Source organism: Panthera onca, chromosome D2 (genome assembly GCF_046562875.1).
Source record: "Panthera onca isolate mPanOnc1 chromosome D2, mPanOnc1 haplotype 2, whole genome shotgun sequence".
NCBI classification, from domain to species: domain Eukaryota; kingdom Metazoa; phylum Chordata; class Mammalia; order Carnivora; family Felidae; genus Panthera; species Panthera onca.
The window spans coordinates 82,601,167-82,621,205 of record NC_138349.1 but is presented as its reverse complement, the minus strand read 5'-3'; the positions used below and the strand labels follow the sequence as shown (position 1 = coordinate 82,621,205).

The window sequence follows — 20,039 nt, the reverse complement described above, 5'->3', positions numbered from 1 at the left end:
GATTCTGTGTCTCCCTCTCTCTCTGCCCCTCCCCTGCTCATTCTCTGTCTCTCTCTGTCTCTCAAAAATAAACATTTAAAAACTTAAAAAAAAAAAAAAAAGCAATGCCTCCCTAAAAATAAGAAAATATGTTTCTTTTCGTCCTCCGTTTTTCCAAAGTATTTCACAACCCAAGAGTGAAATGTTATAAAACACATCATCACTCTCTGAAATTCAGCTGCCTCTGGGGTGAAAGGCACCAGCTGAACAAAAATCCAGAGACACTAACAAGTTTTTACAGGAACATAAGTCTGTGCAGCCCGACTGAGAGAACACGGAAGACTGAGACAGCAGAATGGAAGGGATTTGAAGGTATTTTCAGTAGGTAAAGGGTCGGGCTCCAAATACTAGTCAATGTCCCAGCCGATTAGAGAGTCAGTTTTCAGGAATGGAAGATCATGAAATAAAATTACTTTAAAAGTCCAAAAGAACCATCCTATGTATATAACCAACAGACTATCTTATCTCATAAAATTCGGTGTGGGTTTTTTTTTTTTTCATCTTCAAGGGGTTATTTGCTCGATTTATTTCAAAACGTACAGCCTCAGAGTTTTACGTTCTCATAGCTGTGGAACGTAGTGCCAACTTCCGCAACGGTTCTTTGCTTCACGTTGGTAACACACAGAGGGCTTAAGGGCTATTTCTACGCTGGTGTGAAAGAGAGAAATGAGAACACCCCCGTGCCCCCAACACACACACACACACACACACACACACACACACACACACACACAGGTTCAGCAGGAGCTCCCTGGCTCTGACCCAGCCTTCCCATCAATTCCCAGCTTTCAGGGAAAATTCCAAACCGAAAATGTTAAAATGAATTAAGTTAATAATTTACATTTCACACTATTTTAACACTGTTTTTTAAGTGACCGAAAATCACTCAAAAAGGAAAAGGGAAGGTTTTTTTAAAAAATTATAATCCTCAGAGCTGGGCAGTTACCTACATCTGATGAAAAGAGAACAGAACGCTCCCATGAACATGAATCCGAAATCCATTTTAGACTACTGAGATGGTTTCCTTTCAACTCGAACTCACAATCCTCTGTGTGTGAGTTGAAGAAAGGTAACGACATTTAAGTTGCACCGGAAGTGAAACACAAACACTTGTTGCCAGTAAGTCTGCATGATCAAATTATTCACCGGGCAGAGAAATGGAAATTCACGCAAGTCTCCCTGGGTTTGCCAAGTTTTCCTGATCCTTTGTGGAGCTGTCTTGCACCCTCATCCAGATGGCAAAGGTATAATCATTTTGCATACAATATAACTTCTCTTTCAAGAAAGGTACACTATGCCACTTGAGCCAATTTTATTCTAGTTTTCTTTATGTAAGTGTGAAAAAAGAACAGATGTTTTTCCAAAATTATTTAAGCTTGGAAGACATTCTATCGTGTTCTTCAATAGAATCCCTCAGAAATCACCAAAACCATCATGGTGATACCGTTAACAGCTGATTTCTTCAAAGCACAAGTTATTAAATAAATATCAGAACGCACAGCACTGCCCAATAGATACAACGTTTGTTGTAACAGAATGGGGTGACTTATTTGCCACCACACTAATTTCATTTTCCACCAGGGACTTGCAAAAAAAAAAAAAAAAAATCTGGCTGTTCTACATGTGAAACACTGAGAGGCTTCTACAACTTGCCACATTCTACAGCTCATTCCCCACTGCCTGGATTCCTCCAGATCTTCTCTGATCGAATGTTTCACTGGAGTTATCAGCTGGCTTGATCATGCTCCATTATAAAACCCACTGAAATGGTCTTTTTACAAAAGTGGAGTTTTCTCCGTGTTACTCCAAAGTCCTGCAGATACTAAAATGAGAGCCTAGGCAATGCTTAAAAATGCAGAGAGCTGTCTTTGAGTTATTTTTTCATTATGCAAAACTTGGCCCAGGAGAGATGGCCATGTACCTCATTAGCTAAAACAGGCGAGCATGTCGGGACTGCAAATCAATTTACTGGAAGAAGTTGAAGTAGATGTGAATCGCTCAGGTTTCCGAGGCAGATCTAAGTCTACTGATCAGGGCCACTTGGTGAGGTCAGAATCTCAGCAGCGTTCACCCTCATCGTTTCTTCCCCACACTCTCCGAGAATGCAAACTCCCTCTGAAGCTAAACCTGCGAGAGGAACAGCAAAACCTCTATGGGAACCAACAGATGATGGTACAACTCTTAAGTTTTCAGAAGTATCATCACTACATGCCCGATGGCTCCCCTAAACCCGATAAATACAAAGGGAGACAATCCCGCGTTTACCCCTTCTCCTTATATTAATTCCTTGTGTTTGTGAAGCGAAGGGTTCCAAGAAAGCTTGCATTATTATGTAACACGTGTCAAACAGCCAGTGTGATGTAGTCAGAAATACAGTAGCAAAATCTTTCATTTTACCGATTATGGCATTATCTATCCACTAAAAACACCATCCGTTTGGGTATTCTCCCTCGCTGCGTGTTAATCTCAAGGTCCTGCCACCATGCTCTCCCTAAGGTGTATAACAAGTTGTGTTCAATTTTCCTACCCAAGTTATGAAGCCCACTGACATCAGAACACAGTTCTCCCAACGCAAGAGCCCTACCAGAGCGGTTGCATCAGAAGCCAGGAGTAAGGCAAACAGTGTGTCAATAAAGGTAAGTGTAGTTCTCACACTGGACCCCGGACACACGCAGCCCTCCCAGCAGACCGAGGCACCTCATAGGCAACATCATGCAAATTCCTTAAGGAAAACAAGCAACGATCTCCCTCGCGTGTTATGAAAAAAAAAATTTTTTGTTTTTTAAATCAACAGACTAGGCTTCCATTTGCGGGCTGTCAATGCCATCCAATTCGGGAGATGAAACCCAAACAAACAAAAATCTTCCCTTTTATATGCGCATTTGCTTATTTTTGAGACTTTGGCGATGACAGCACATCAGGTTGGAGGGGTGCGGGCGACTGTCGCCAGCAGGTAGAGAAATCCGGGAGAGCCGCCGGAGCAGAGAAAGTAAGGGTGACAACAGACGCATTTCATTTCGAGTCCGATGAGCCTGCATTTAGGATTTTCCGGCCGGGCAGGTTCAGGTTCGCCGGGGTGTTTGGGAGACGGGGCTTTTCATTCGTCTTCTCACGCTCGCTCGCTCGCTCACACTCACGCGCGCACACACACACACACACACACACACACACACACACCTGGGGCGCGTTCCAACTATGCACCCCGGGTGGCATACACGAACGTGCGTGTCTATCTTGCAAAAATAGCCCGACATCTGACAAAGACAGCAAGGCGGCGGGGGCGCAGCGAGCGCGGCTCGGAGGAGCGTGCAGGGCGCGCGCGGAGCGCCCGCCACAACGGCTGCAACGCCTCGGAGCCCGAGCACAGACATGGCACGCGCGGGGCGGGGGCCCACACCCAAGACCGAGACCCGCGGCTCCCCTGCTTACTGTGGGCTCTTGGGGTAGAAGGGCAGGGTCACGTGGCTGAGGTCCTGCAGGTCGAAGGCGGTGGGCTCGGCGGAGATCGCCTGGCGCTTGGTGCGCGGCTCGCCCTGCAGCGTGCCGGCGCTCTGCTTCTGCGCCTGCTGGGTGGCCGGCCGGATCACCGAGCGGTACTTGTCCAGCTCGTTCTGCAGCTTCTGGATCAGTTCGTCCTTCTGGTCCAACTCCAGCTCCAGCTCGTCGATGAGCGCATCCCGCTGCCTCAGCTCCTCGATCTTCTCCTGGAGCGCGTACTGCAAATCCCGCAGGGTGCCCATGCTCCGCCGGGCCGCCGGGCCGCCTTCCTGCCGCTGCCGCGCGCCCGGGGGCTCGCTCCCCGCTCCGGTCAACTTTCCCCAAAGTCGCCGCCGCCTCCCGAGTGCAGACGCTTCCTACTCGAGCCCAGAGCCAGGCAGCCCTGGCTTCTGAGCATGCCCAGTCCGCCGCTCCGCCGCCGACTTTCCGTGCGGATCCCCACTTGTCGGGGCGCCGGGGAGGCTGAGCACGGGGGCCGCGAGGCGGCGGGTCCGCGCCGGGACTGAGCCGGGAGCCGCGGCGGGCGCAGGGCCGGAGGCGGGGCGCAGCGGGCGGGCGGGCGGGCGCGCCACTTCGGGGTGGGGGGACGCGGGGGAGGACACCCGCCCCCCGCCCCCGCCACCGGGCGCCCCGGCCTCGGGGCCGCGGGGCTGCGCTCCCGGCCGCGTCCCCGGGCAGGGCGGGCTCGGCCGCCGGAGCGCCCCGGGGTCCGGAGGTTCCTGGCCGCCGGCCTCCCCGCCGGAGGCTCGCGAGCTGCGTGGCCGCGCGGTGGCCTCACTCACGCCACCCTGCCCGCGGGGAGCGCCTCGCACAGGTGGCTGGCGCTGGACCACAAACTTGCCTCCCGGAGGAGAGGAGCGGCGGCGGGAGGGCGCCCCGGCGGCGCGCAGGTGCCTTTGGGGAAGGGGCGAGGGGGGCGGGGCTTCTGGTGCGTGGCGCCCGGCGGGGGCGACTCGCTCGGGCCCCTGCCGATTGCCCCCACCCCCGCCGCCCGCCCCCTCCGGACTCACACTCGTGAACTCTCCCCGTCAGGTCTGGGCCCTGGAAGGCCGCTCGGCTCTCCCCGCCCCACCCCAGCCCGAGCTAGTGTCTGCGGAAGACTTTACGGAGGGCCTGGCTTCTGCCATTTGCTATTTCGGGGTGGGGGCCCGGGGAAGGGGGCGGCGGGAAGCATCGTCGCCGAGCTCCAAAAAGTCCATCGGGAAATGGAACTAAGATCTTCAAAAAGATCCCATCTCTGGCGACCAAGCTGTTAGAACTGTATCCTTACACTTGAATGGCAAGACGCAAACTGTGGGGAGGGATCATGACAAGAGGGGGGGCCCAGATGGGCTGCAGAACCCAGAGCCACATCGCCCCCCCTCTCCCCGTCCACTCAGCTCTGCCCACTCGGTAGTTCCTGAAATGACAATTAAGTGAGCTCTCTCTGTGGGAGGGGAACGCGCCCATCACCTGAACACATGTTCAGAATCTACCAATATTTACTCACCGCTTACCTAAATTCCTAATGTTTATCTAAATCTTCATGGACTCACCCAACTTCAGAGCATCTTTTATAGCAGTCCTGACTACTATTCTTGGGCGCTCAGTGTCACAAACCCATGCTCTATTGGGCCATTCCCTCGCAGTCAAACAAAGCTGATAGAAAATACATTAAAATCGAATTGCAGTCCAGAACTATTCACTGCAATCTAAACGTAGCCAAGAGTGAATATATCGGTCTCAAAAAATTTTTCGCTCTTACTTTCGAATACACAACTTTTTCTATCTAAGCAAAGAGAAAAAGAAAAAAAACTAGCCAATGGCACACGAACAAACTTTTTGATTCAACGTGTATTTGTTTGTTATCAGAGATATACATGACAAAGGACATATCTCCTAAACATGCTTCACTAAGATCATGATCTAATGCTCTCAGCATTAGGTAATAGAAGACACTTAAATGTTCTGCTTTCCAAAACAGGGAAATGCATTTACTTTGGAATGTGACACACAAGGTGGATAGTTCCCGAAACATTTTCATTCCTAGTGAACAGAACATAAGTAATTTACAAATACTGACAGCAGTGAAATAGTTCTAAATGTTGTTTTAATTAAAACTAAATCGAGTAGAGGTACTGTGACTTTGTATAGGACGCTATTCTAAAAGAGAGCATATGTGACAATTTCCTTGTCCCAGGCAAAAGGCCAAATTCTTATTTTTATTTAACCTATGCAAATTCTTTAATCCCACGAGAAAATGTTTAGCACTAACTGCCTTTTTCCTATAGATCTACATTGGGGCCCCGAGGCCAAGTGTTTATATATAAAAATATATCCGAAGCAATGGTACAGGGGGGATCATTAGACAACCAACCACTGAGCAGGGTTATGTTTTAAGGTTCATTGGAGGCTTAAATGGTGTAACTTAAATGTCTTTGGGCAGCACAAAGTAGAGAAGATTCTTCTTCATTTTTAAGAAAGCCTGTCAACATCCACGAAGGAAGTTAAAAAAAATAGCCCTTCAACCAAAAAAAAAAAAAAAAAAAAAAAAAAAAAAACTGGTATTTTGGATACAAGTGAAATTTTTTCCACTGAGTCACGTAAATAATTTCCACTATTTAAGCTTTCATATCTACAGGCAAGTACAGGATACATCCATCCTCCATTTCATTGTTGTGATACAAAATGTACATCCCATGAGGAATCCCATCCTGAGAATCAGGAGCCTGCTATAATCCATGCAAAGAAAGTAAACAGCCAAAACACATGATTATTACAGTCGACCTACACTTTGAAAAAGTATTCAAGGTATAAGAATATATTTGGCTCTATTAGCCTATATTACCAAAATAATTGAACTTCCCCCTGACTTTATAACTGTACATGCAACATCCAGAGTTCTTGACTTTTCCATTCTTGAAGTCAAAATAAATATTTTAAGTACATTTTTCAATGATGCTTTTGACTGGTTGTTTAGAACTGAAGGGATCTGGCTTTGCATCTCAACCTTTTGAGTGATCTCAGTCTCTCTCTCTCTCTCTCTCTCTCTCTCTCTCTCTCTCTCCCCCCTTTAAACATCTTTGCTACTGTATTGGTAAATGCTGGATATAAATTCTATGAGAAAAATCAAGGTCCTGCACTTACATTTCAACAGACAAATTGACAACCTGTCTCATGGTAAACACTAAACCATAGAATCAGAGATCAGGCACAAGTCTACTTTCTGCTTCCCAGGCAGTGACTACACAAGTCTGAGATGGAGTAGAGTGGAGTGGAGTGGAGTGGGGTCTCCTGAGCTCTCCCACTGCCTGTCTCATGGGAGGAAGCCTCCATGGTAGATGCTAAAACCGAGATCCGTGAAATTTTGAAGGAAGTGAGTTCATACTCTCAAATTCCGTAGTCAGCTCACAACTGGATTGTAGCTAGTCTCTCTCTGTCACAGCCCTCAGAAAAGCGAACTACCAGTAACCAGCCCAACCTGTGGCATATCCATGCTCCTCAATTTTGCACCCACCCCTCATGATTGAGAATAAATTTTATCATGCCTTCCTTAATGGAATCTCAGAACCGTTTAATGAGGCATTCAGTGACGCAGCTTCATCATAATATTGGCTATGAAAAGAAGAAAGCCTGTAGAATTTATCACCCCTCACTAAAGCCATAATTAGCCTCAAAAGGACTGGGATAACTTTGTCATCTGGGTGTCCATTCCACTGATGCTACATTTCCCGGAAGAGTCCTAAGTATGACATTTTCTTCTGTCATTTCATGTATGTATCTTGAGTAGGGAAAACTCACAAAAACAACAAAACACACCTGAGCTTTTTAAGTGATGGAAACCACCCCTTACGGAAAACCGCTACAAGGAACAAGTACCCCTAAGAATCTAGATCTGAGAGTTGCCATTACTGGTAGATATACTGGCATGCTCTAAATTGCGAATCTTAATCAAGGTCACAATTACAATAACTAACTTCCTTGAACTCTTAATGCACGACAGGCACTGTTTATGTAACCCCACCAGGTGGCCTTTATTATTATTTCCACTTATATTTGGGGGAAAAAAAATGGCAGCACGGAATCATCTGCCTAATGAACAGCAAAGCCTAGATTCGAATCCACACCATGTGATACGGAGCTCATTCCCTGACTCCCTGACCTTCACTGTCTTCTGCAGGGCTTCCAGATGTTGCCAATGTCCTGATTCTCGATCCACAGAGATGAGAGTGTCTTTACTATTATTAACTAGCTTGACTTTGGGGTTGGGTAGGTGGAAAGAGGAAAATGTGGGGAAATCCTGAAAAAGCAGGAGAAAGAATTCTTGAAAGTTCTTTCTCCCAAAATTGTCTTCACTCCAGCACCATTTCATCCTGGCTTAAGGTGGCCAACTTGCACCCACTGGGCTAGGATTGTCCTTGTTTTAATACTGAAACTGCTTGTGACTGTCCCGGTTTTAGAGCTGAAGTCCTGGACACCCCCCGGTCCTGGGCAAACCAGGACAGTTGGTCACTCTATTAAATTCGGGATTGCTGAGCCACCCGATTTTATAAATATTTTCAAATTTTGCCTTCAAATTTACAGATAGAAAAGTAAACCCTAGGGCGATCTGTAGGCACATTGTAAACCCACTCACCCATTTGTTTGTATGAATATATTTTAAGAACACAATCATCCTATTTCAATGCATAATAATATACCACAGGAACTGCCTTTGGACTACACAAGAGAGAAGTCAGACGATAGAATTTTAATTGCAGTTTGATGAATTAGACAAAGATTCTAGGCTCTCTTTTCAGCTTACTGTTTTTATAATAATCTGGACTGCAGACATTCTGGCTTTCTATGGATAAATCACAATAATTAAAATACCTGCTATTTGATTAACTCCTACAGAATTAGGTTATTCTTATGATTATATTTGGTGGATAGACTCAGCCATCAGGAATCCATATTCAAATGGAGATAAGTAAACATTCTAATGGTCTGGCTTTTTGAAGTTTTACTTCCGTGCATGATATATCCCACATGGAAAAGAAAAAAACACAGAAACCATTAATGATGAAAAACTTACTGCAGAGATTTGGAAAGTAATAGTGCATTGTACCATAATTGCTAATGTGCTTAGAGTTTAATACCGAATTAGTGTCATGCCTAATATCAGTTGAAATGAATTCTTATACTCCACGGCTTAAAATGATGGTATGTTATTATGGAGCCTGAAGCAGTATTCATGAGAACACATGCCCTGTCTGCGAAAAGAACGCTTCTCTGTACTCTTCAAGAAGCTGCCCGTTTCCAAACAACATTTCCAAATCACGGAAGAAATAAAATGTGTTTAAGAAGGAAGGAATTTGGTTTTCCAGATTTTTTCCATGAATGGAGAATTTTTAAATGGAACGTGGACTTTAAAATGCTTTGTTCACAAACTATTATTCTGCTACATTTTAAGCCCAGTGAATGTACGTAACAGTGGGTATGCAACATGATAATTTCTCTCCTGCCTGCCTAATAGATTTCATTTCTCAGTCCTGTTTCAATGATTCTTCTGGCCTATAAATGCACATCATTTTGTGGGGCGCCTGGGTGGCTCAGTTGGTTAAGCGTCCGACCTTGGCTCAGGTCATGATCTCGCAGGTCATGAGTTTGAGCCCCGCGTCGGGCTCTGTGCTGACAGCTCAGAGCCTGGAGCCTGCTTTGGATTCTGTGTCTCCTTCTCTCTCTGCCCCTCCCCTGCTCGCGCTCTGGCTCTGTGTCTCAAAAATAAATAAATGTTAAAAAAAATTTTTTTAACGCACATCATTTCGTAAGTTAATGCATCAGTACTTTCCACAGAATAGTAACAAATATTTGGGAAACTACATCTGCATTTGAGAGCATATTCAATACCGTGTGGCTTATAGAAGAACAGCTCCAAAGTCCGTGAATTTTGCTTGTTACTCTTATTTTAAATCTCATTTAACAGCTACTATCACTGGGCCATTTTCAACCTACATGTTTTGTAATCAAAGTTGAAAGCAAACAACGAGCACTACATTCTGCTAGTGAACTTACTACAATCGGTAAACTGAGAAAGCAGTGAAGATGCAAGAAACACAATAAGATAGAAGTTTGAGTGAATTGGTTTTTACCAGGGCATCAAATGAAGGGATTAGCCTATAGGAACAAAGGCATCTGCATCGTGAGAATCAGAGATCCAAGGAGAGAAAAGTTGTAGGTGGAAAAAAGACTCACTAGGAAGTCTTCTGATCATCTCATCTTTATCCTCTTGAACTTAATGACCAAGTAAATATCACCTAACTTCAAATTCAGGAAACTCTTGACGTTTTGACTTTTATGCCATCACCATGAGATGGAAATCCAGAAATCCATCCTTAATGATAGGCTAATGCAGTGGTAGTCTGGTAAAACAAGTGGATGTCATTCGAAGGTCGAGACATGGCACTTGAGGTTTGAGAAGGCATACCCTTGGACCAAGGATAGAGAGAGAGCCAAGCTGGGGCCCGGGAGACACATATTGTCACTAGGCATTTGTAACCAACTAGAAGATTATGAGTCGCCTTGCCCCATGTACGTCTTTTAAAGATTCAATGATTTCTCCCTGGTCCAGACTGTATTTTTTACAAATCATTTTTCAAAGCGCAGGCATAACATGATCTGGTAGATAAGAATGCCCCATGGAAATAAATGTCGAATAGAGACTTGTACTGATTTTTGGTTATCAGGCAGAATATTCAGTATCTGTCTCGAGTCACCACATTACGTAAGAATGTTTTTACGCAAATCTCAAAGTTAATTTGGGGAGTTATTATGGAAAATCCATCCAAGTTTTCCATAACATGCAGCACAGCCAAAATTCTACCCATCTATCTTTCTTGGAAAAGCATCGACGTCGAATACCAATTTCAAGTGGAAAAAATGACAGGGAAGTCTTCAAAATACTTATTTGCAGATTGCTAAAAGCAACTGCTGCTCTTAGGAGCACAGAGAGCTTAATGAAAATTGCTTCTTTTCCACAGGTCAGACCCTCTATCCGTACACAGCAAGTACCCCTCTCTCTCTCTAGTCACAAAACTGAAGCTTACCTAACCCAAGAGCATTTCCACGTGCACTCTGTTTACTTAATTTTTGCCTCCATCACCAGCACTCCCAAAACACAGAGAACTCAAAGACCATATGGCTTACCACCCTTCCCCACCTGCAGCCACAAAAAAAAAAAAAAAAAAAAAAAGAAGCCAAAGCGGCCTTATTTTTTTTTTTTACCGATAATGAATATCACAGAATTGTAGCTGAAATGTCCCACTGAGATTATGTAATTCAACATCCTAATTTTAAATTTAAGGAAATGCAAAGGCCGAGGGAGTCAAACGACCCACTCAAGGCGGAAGCAAGTTTGGAACCCAAGCATTCCCCTTGCCGGCATCGTGTTCTTCCAGTGATATTTTTCTTTCACCCACATTTTATTATCAGTGCACACAGAAGCCTGATTCGGTGCACCTGAAAATCCTACCTCCTCTCTCTTCCTAGGTAATAGCTATTAAAGCCAATTCAGAACATTTAATTTGCTGCAGAGAACAAAATATATTAAAGGGTCTTTAGGACGTCCAATTAGTTCTATCATGCGTCTCCTTACACTCGAACCGTAAGGAATCGCTGTTACATGGATGGGGATCTATGGGACATGACGATGCGTGCACATGCGTGTGTGTGTGTGTGTGTGTGTGTGTGCTTGCACAGCCTCAAAGTCTCACATGCGACATAGGTGTGACATATCAACCGCACCCTCCTAACCAATCCTCATTTATGTCAAAGGAAAGATGGACGCACCCCAAATCTTTTGCATTGCACCTTATTTGACAGAGATCTACGTGCGGAAACACGGTAAAGCACCTAGATTAACTTTTTTTCAATTCTCGGACGAGAGCAATTCAGCCTTCCTCCCACCGCAAGGTTTTAAAATCCCTTGTGATACGAAAGACATCATCACCAGGAAAGAGAAAAATTGTCCCCAATTCGTACAAATGAAAAGGTGACACCGTAAACCTTACCTAAAACTCTCAAAATTCAGGTGGTGATACTGGTTTGGTTCCCTGAAATCACGTAATCGGTCTTAGACCATTTGAGACATTTTTAAGGTAATAATAACTTCAGAATGTGCCAAGAGATGATTTTGTTCATTTAATATTTCCCAGTGGAGTACTTGAAGAATGTTCACAAAAGACACTAAAGACATACTTCAAAACTCATTGAAACATACAGCATTTAAAATCTTATTACATTGGTATTTTCCTAAAAAGAATTTTGTATTTTAATATTCTCAGGACATGTTCTTTTAATCACCAATCTCTCTACAAAGCGAATTTTTAACACAGTACATGACTTTCATATTCTGCAACCAGGGAATATCCGATTGTGAGACATCGGAAGCATTAATGAAGAAAACACAAATAACCCAGAAGAAGCATATGGTAACAGCTCCTACAACAGCTAAACTCAGTGGTCAGAGAACAGACTTTCTAGAAATCCCGTAATCTGAGAGCTCTCACCAAACGAGTATATACTAACACGCAGTGTTTCCTCCAACCGTGAACTAAAGAACACTAGTTCCTTGAAAAGGGGGAGGGGGGAGTGTTCAGGGTCAAAAATGCTTCGGAGACACTGAGCAAAGTTCATTGAAACAGAATTCTTTCTGCATAGTTATTCCAAAGAACTTCTAAATTTCCAATATGTATTATGAATCTCCAAAATAAGTACAGAGTGAATGTATACCGTCGATTTAAACAACTAGGCTTTCTTTCATCTAATGTTTTAAGTGTTGGACCTAAGTATTTACGATAGTGAATGTTTAAAGGTAAATTAGGCAACTTATTAAAAATACTTTTAATAAACAGCTCCCCCGTTTGTGAAATCCCTTATGGGTATTTACATACACAGCGATAATTCCTGATCCACCAACAAGACTACAGACCACAGTACCTTTCCTTTAAAGTCACGATTCACCCAGTCTATGACCACAGTCAATGACAGGACAGAAGACCTGAACACATGCCCAGTCTGGTGCTTACAGGAACGACTAACATTGTTGCCATTTGACCCACAGTCACATTTCCTGTCTTTCAAAGGAGGCAGGTCATTGGAGTTTGCTCCCGCTGGGAAAATGGTCAAGGAAAAATTACAATGGGGCTGAAATCAGGAGAGCAATTGATTAATAATTAATTACCTAAGTGTTATACTGACCTTTGAGTTCTTACAAATCTCCAGGCACCAAGCAATTTCATTGTAACATCTCAGAGCTTTTCCACTGGTGATTCTCTTTCTGCCTTTGAGATCCTTCACCTAACCCATTTCTCAACCCTAAAATCTCCACCCCATCACTTCCCAATCACCATTTCTATCTTCTGAGTCATTAACTCATTGAACTCATTCTTCACTTCTCTCCCCAAATATCACTTCCTCTGATAATCCTTCCAGATCGTCCCCATGATATTTTCCCTTATAACAGAACTTACAATGTATAATTATATATTAGTTTCAAGGATATTTGAAAATATTTGCTACAGAGCTATCTTATCATTAGACAGTAAACTGCAAGAAAACTAGGAATTCTATTTCATCCACCAAAACCTAAAACAAGCCCTCCCTGTGTATTTGTTAATTGCATAGACTAAATGAATGAATTCAAGAAATATTTAGTATCACACACCACCACCGATAAACAGAAAATTCATCCCTTTCTGCCTTTTCCCCACCAAAAGATTAAACCATCAAACCAAAATGAATATCCATGGATGCGATACAGATGGAGACGGCCTTCAGAGTCGGCAGCCCTCACTTGGGGTGTCATTTGGGAGCACACGTGTCATAAGGCTCGGGAACCTCAGTACAACCGCCCCTGTGAGCAGCTGTCCTGAATCTCAGGTCTCTGGCAGGAAGTCTGCAAGTCGCATGTTTGTCTGCTTTTGAAAGAGCACCCAGTTCCTACGTTCTTCCAGGAAATATTTGTGGTATCTGTTGCCCTTGACAGGTGCTTCAAAAGTGAAAATAATCCTCTTACACAAAACCTTTGAAACTAAAATATTGTGACCAAAATTAGCCTGGAACATGTGTGTGTAAGTGTGTGTGTGTGTGTGTGCACAGTTAACCCTTGAATAAACAATACAGGTTTGAAATGGGTGGTTCCACTTACACATGGATTTTTTTTTTTTGATAGAGTATAGAATTATGAATGTATTTTCTCTCCCTTACAATTCCCTTAATAACATTTTCTTTTCTCTGGCTTACTTTATTGTAAGAATACAGTATACAATACATATAACAAGCAAAATATATGTTGATCATTGTTTATCATTGTTTATGTCATTGGCAAGGCCTCCAGTCAACAGCAGACTATTAGTAGTTGTTTTGGGGGAGTCAAAAATTACACGTGCATTTTCAACCGCACCTGGGTCAGTGCACCTAACCCCCACGTTGTTCAAGGGTCAACTGTGTATGTGTGTGTGTGTGTGTGTGTGTGTGTGTGTGTATTCAACTGTATATATGTGTATATATGTGTATATATATTCAACTGTATATATATATGTATGTGTATGTGTGTGTGTGTGTATATATATATATATATATATATTAAATGAAAACCAACATCAACATGGTAAACACAGCTTACACAGTGAATATTACACAGTGAATACAGGTAATGAATTTGTCTGTCACATGATAGCAAAAAGTGACACGAAAACTAGGACACGGTGATTTTTCTGACAACTGATGTTTTAGCTCTCCCTAATTCTGCGTGTCCCTTCTATATGCAATAAGTCAAACATATCAGAGGCTTAGTTTAAAACTGTGGGGTTTTTGGGGCGCCTGGGTGGCGCAGTCGGTTAAGCGTCCGACTTCAGCTCAAGTCACGATCTCGCGGTCCGTGAGTTCGATCCCCGCGTCGGGCTCTGGGCTGATGGCTCAGAGCCTGGAGCCTGTTTCCGATTCTGTGTCTCCCTCTCTCTCTGCCCCTCCCCCGTTCATGCTCTGTCTCTCTCTGTCCCAAAAATAAAAAAAAAATAAAAAAACGTTGAAAAAAAAATAAAACTGTGGGGTTTTTTATGCAGAAGAAAGAACACAGGCATCACTCCTTGAACATGTTCAAAGTCCCTGCTTAAGTCCCATGATAACCGCTTGCTACCTGTCACCTTGAATATTTCTGGGAAAAAATATTTGATATCCAGCCACATTCTCACATTACACTTACAAACCTGAAGAGAGCAGACTGGTGGCTTTCACAGGTGGAGGGTGGGGAGGGTGGAAGAAAGGAGCGTTGGGGGGTTTTTGTTGTTGTTGCTGCTGTTAGTCAAAGTAAATTGAAAAAAAAAATTGCACCCAGGCCATCTACTGTCTCAGTGTACTTTTAAATCATCAGAATCCCAGAGTCTTTCTTACTTTTAGGTTTATAATACATTGTCTTCAAGGTTCAATGCTCTTTGATATAACACTGGCAGCATCTATAACACCATCCATTTTGCAATTTCTTTTCTTTTGTTTCTTCCCTAGCTCTAGCTACTCCTTCAAAAAAGCTGACTGCTGCATTTGGAGTTGACCTGTTGTTTTTTTTTTTAATTTTTTTTTTTAACGTTTATTTATTTTTGAGACAGAGAGAGAGCATGAACGGGGGAGGAGCAGAGAGAGAGAGGGAGACACAGAATCGGAAGCAGGCTCCAGGCTCTGAGCCATCAGCCCAGAGCCCGACGCGGGGCTCGAACTCACGGACCACGAGATCGTGACCTGAGCTGAAGTCGGACGCTCAACCGACTGAGCCACCCAGGCGCCCCTGGAGTTGACCTGTTTTTTAAGAGTCCCCCTTAATGCTTCTTTTCAAAAACTATTAATGCCACCTGATATTATTTTGAAAACAGATGCTTCGAATTAAGGTGCTTGTAAGTTTCGCCAGGGCTGATAACCCAACCCTGCTCACGTCATCTATAACAGCTTTGGAAGTTCAGCTTGAAACAAAGTTCAAAAACCAAATTAATCTCCAAAAATACTTTTAATCCAATAATGTAATTCGTAAAGTAGGTATACTTCTCTCCTTCTCCTCTCTTTTGTACTTTCTTTTGCTCTTCCTATAGAATATCAGAATATCAAAATGAATTGGCCCTTCAAATGAAATCAGAACTTTGCCAACAGTCCACTGCACCCTGATGTGCTAACCTTTGCGTGTTAGCACGAATCTCAATGTTAAACAGCTGTTCCACTAAACCAAAAGATAGAAGTAGATACTTTGTTAATGTGCGTGCACGTGTGTGTGTGCGCGCGCACGTGCGCGCGCGCGCGCGCACACACACACACACACACACACACACACACACACACGGAATACTTCTCAGGTAGATGTTTCCTATAATTTCACAGAATCTGCAAAAAGGCTTCCTAAGTTCTCCAAGCTTACTGTACTTGAATATAGGTTTTGAAATAAAGGTAACTTTCGACAAGATTACAAAAACCTAAGCTCAACCTTCACCTATGAAAAAAATAATAGGAGACCTCCCCTTGCATGGACAGAGTCAGATTTGGAGATAAAGACTCAAAGCTTTGTACACACACAAACCACAAGTCTTTACATGTGAAGCCTTACGATGCAACTATATAATGCTGCTTGAGTCTGAATGGAGACCTAAGAATCTGATTTGCAACCTCCTGAAATTTCTGAATCTCCAATAAAACCTAAGTGTCAATAACCATGTGAGTATAAGAACTCTCTTGTCATTGCCTTATTTATCTCTACTGGTTCCTATTCTTAGTTTTCCTCCCAAGACACAGGAGTCTCACGCTGAAGTTATCAATATACATAATCTTTTGGGATGCAGGATTTCCTAAGGGGGAAACATATGTATGATTACAAAGAATTAAGCTCTATAAAAGAAAAATACCACATCGAGATATGTATACCTTTCTACAGAGTAAATATTTTATTCAGTTAAAATAATAGTTGGTAAAAAATGGGTTCTAATTGAGATTTTGTCACTTTTGATAAGTATGAGGCAAGCAAATGGTTATGAAATGCATACTTCTCCTTTGCATGGTTTATTTTAATTACATTTCCATAAATAGTACACAGCTTCGGCAAACAGTACATTCTTCACATTTTCCCCTTGGCTATTAAATACTAATTTCCGAGGGCTAAAATACAGAACTAAAGGTACAATTGCACCCTCTACTGTTCAACTTTTCCATTCCACATCGAGCAAAAACATCTTGACTATGCTTGTTTACCACATGCATTGCAAAAGGAGCAGGTAAATCATATTGGCTTCCATTCGATGTTAATTGGCAGATCTTCAAATGATTAAGCTATTTGTTAGAACTTCTCTGGTCCTACAAAATGAAAGTGGACATTTATACAGTTAAATGGGACCACGCTACCTTAGAAAATAGTGATTCTTATCAAAGTATTTGAAATGTGAAGCGTCCATTAACTTACTGATCACAAATGCCAATGCTGATCACCTGTGACATCAGTCGTCACAAGGACAAATGTCAAGTCACTGAAGCCAACAACTGGCATCCACTTCCAACAGCATATAAAGTTTTCCAATTTTTTTCAAGTTAGAAATTAAACACCAGTGTTGCTCTAAAACTGTACATTGAAGTTCTAAATGTTTGTTTTTGAGAGAGAGAGAGAGAGAGAGAGAGAGAGAGAGAGAATATACAAGTGGGGCAGGGGCAGAGAGAGAGGGACAGAGGATCCCAAGTGGGCTCTGAGCCATCAACACAGAGCCCGATGCAGGGCTTGAACTCATGAACCGTGAGGTCGTGACCTGAGCCCAAGTCAGACACTCAACCGACTGAGCCATCCAAATGCCCCTGAAGTTCTAAAAAACTAGTTTTGAGATCTTATTATTTTCAAAACTTTCGATACCGTGGATGCAAATAGCTTCTTTGTTCCTTTCTTTTCAACCCATTTTCCTCCTTTTAATTAGACAGTACTTGTTTGGTATTTATTCAAGAGTTTTTCTTATCAACTTCTTCTTCTATTGATAAAGGGTTAGCTTGTTTCTGGCAAATGGTCCCACCGAGAATGACTAGAAAAGCTCGCCCCCTGCTCCAAAAAAATGTTTCGGGCTTCTGAGCAATAGCATTTGAAGGGCTAACATCTCAGAGAAGATCAGAGTCCAGAGCGGTAAACCCAACATTCAGTGTTCTTTTTGGTGCACCATACAAGTTACAAAACACTCCTAAAGAAGATAAATAATGGAGTATACATTAGAAGCTGAGAGGCTAAGAAGCTAGGCAAAGCTTCTAAATGCCTCATGGGGCCAGACGGACAGAACTGAAGTTCAGGCCAAACTGGCTCAAAACCATGAAGGCCAAATCTGGTAACAATCCAGCACTCTGCAGACTGAAACCCTGCTTTGAACCTGCTGGATCCATGATGGGGTTAAGAGCCTGCCCTTCAAGAGCAAAAGCAAGTCCTCAGCAGAGGGCGAGCCCTAGACCAGAGTCTCAGATCATCTCCCATTTTCACACACAACACCCAGGATTCAGAAACAGGTACACCAGGAGACAAAGAAACATAAATCTAAGAAAAAATAAATGCATACAACAAACGCAGACCAATGGGAATCCTGATAATGAAATTACCTGATAGGGACTTTTAGAAAAATCTTTATTTTATTTTATTTTAGAGACAGAGAACACACATAAGCAGGGGAGAGGGGTGGGCAGGGGGAGACAGAGAGAGAGAGAGAGAGAGAGAGAGAGAGAGAGAGAGAGAGGGAGAGAGAGAATCTCAAGCAGGCTCCACACTCAGCACAGAGCCCGACAAGGGGCTCGATCCCACCACCATAAGATCACGACCTGAGCCAAAATTAAGAGTCTACTGCTCAACCAACCGAGCCACCCAGGTGGCCCACCTGATACGGACTTTTAAATATTTGTGACAAATATGTTTTAGGAATGTGGTGAAAATGTTGGTAACTTTAAGAGAAAACTGGCAACTATAAAAGAAATTGAAACTTAGAACTGAAAATATTCAGTAGCTGAATTTTAATAATTCTGTAGTTGTATTTAACGGCAGGAGACAAAATTAGTAAACTAAAAGATAAATCCAAAGAAAATAGAATAAAAAATGAAAAAGAATAGGATATAAAAATACTTACGCAAAGGGTCACATGCAACCCAATGTTTACGGCAGCACTATCAACTAGAGCCGAATTATGGAAAGAGCCCAAATGTCCATCAGCAGATGAATGGATAAAGAAGATGTGGTGTGTGTGTGTGTGTGTGTGTGTGTGTGTGTGTGTGTACACACACACACACACACACACACATATACAATGGAATATTACTCAGCCATCAGAAAGAATGACATCTTGCCATTTGCAATGACATGGATGGAACTAGAGTGTATTATGCTAAGCAAATATAAGTCAGTTAGAGAAAGACAAATATACGATTTCACCATATGGAATTGAAGGAACACAACAGATGAACATAGGAGAAGGGAAGGAAAAATAAAATCAGATCAAAACAGAGAGGGAGGCAAACTGTAAGAGACTCTTAAACACAGAGAACAAACCGAGGGCTGCTGGAGAGAAGTGGGTGGGGGCCGGGCTAAATGGGTGATAGTCATTAAGGAGGACGCTTGTTGGGATGAGCACTGGGTGTTATGTGTAACTGACGAGTCACAAAATTCGACTCCTGAAACCAATACTACACTATATGTTAACTTACTTGAATTTTTTTTTTAACGTTTATTTATTTTTGAGACAGAGAGACAGAGCATGAACAGGGGAGGGTCAGAGAGAGAGGGAGACACAGAATCTGAAACAGGCTCCAGGCTCCGAGCGGTCAGCACAGAGCCCGACGCGGGGCTCGAACTCACAGACCGCGAGATCGTGACCTGAGCCAACCGACTGAGCCACCCAGGCGCCCCAACTTACTTGAATTTAAATAAAATCTTGGAACACACAAAAAGAGAGAAAAATAATTTTAAAAAACAGAAAAAAAAAAGGATACAGGATGTGGGATCATAAAGGAAAGGTCTAAGCTATATGTTATTGGAGTCCCAAAAGCCCAAAAGAGAAGGAAAGAGAGAATAGGGCAAAAACAGTATTTGAAGAGAAAATGGCTACGAATTTTTCAAAACTGATGAAAGCTGTATCAAGCTACAATTTCAAGAGGCACCGTGAGCCACAAACACAGTAAAGAAAAACCACAAGTAGACAGAAACACAAGCACACACAAACCCAGGGATATCATTGTAAAACTTCTCACAATCCAAAATAAAGAGAAAACTCCAAATAGCAGATGGAGAAAGATATTTATCACCTTCAGAGGGGCAACAATATGATTACAGCCGACATTTTTTTAAGTTTAATTTAATTTGAGAAAGAGAGAGAGAGAGAGAGAGAGAGAGAGAGATGGAGGGGCAGAGAGAGAGAGGAGAGAAGGAATCCCAATCAGGCTGTCAGTGCAGAGCCTGATGCAGGGCTCAATCTCACAACCCATGAGCTCATGACCTGAGCCGAAATGAA

At 43.0% G+C, this 20,039-nt stretch overlaps 1 protein-coding gene across 2 annotated transcripts in view; it reads right to left on the bottom strand.

The window, feature by feature from the left end:
* Positions 1–20,039, bottom strand: part of PRKG1 (protein kinase cGMP-dependent 1) — a 1,260,290-nt gene that overhangs the window by 1,161,683 nt on the left and 78,568 nt on the right. The window contains exon 1 of one of the 2 annotated variants that reach the window (XM_078434116.2): positions 3,469–4,018. The exons of the other annotated variant lie outside the window; for it this stretch is intronic. Coding sequence (XP_078290242.1) covers positions 3,469–3,779 — 311 coding nt within the window. The 5' untranslated portion in view covers positions 3,780–4,018. Of the gene's footprint in view, positions 1–3,468; positions 4,019–20,039 lie in introns of those variants that run through there. 2 annotated transcript variants of the gene reach the window in all.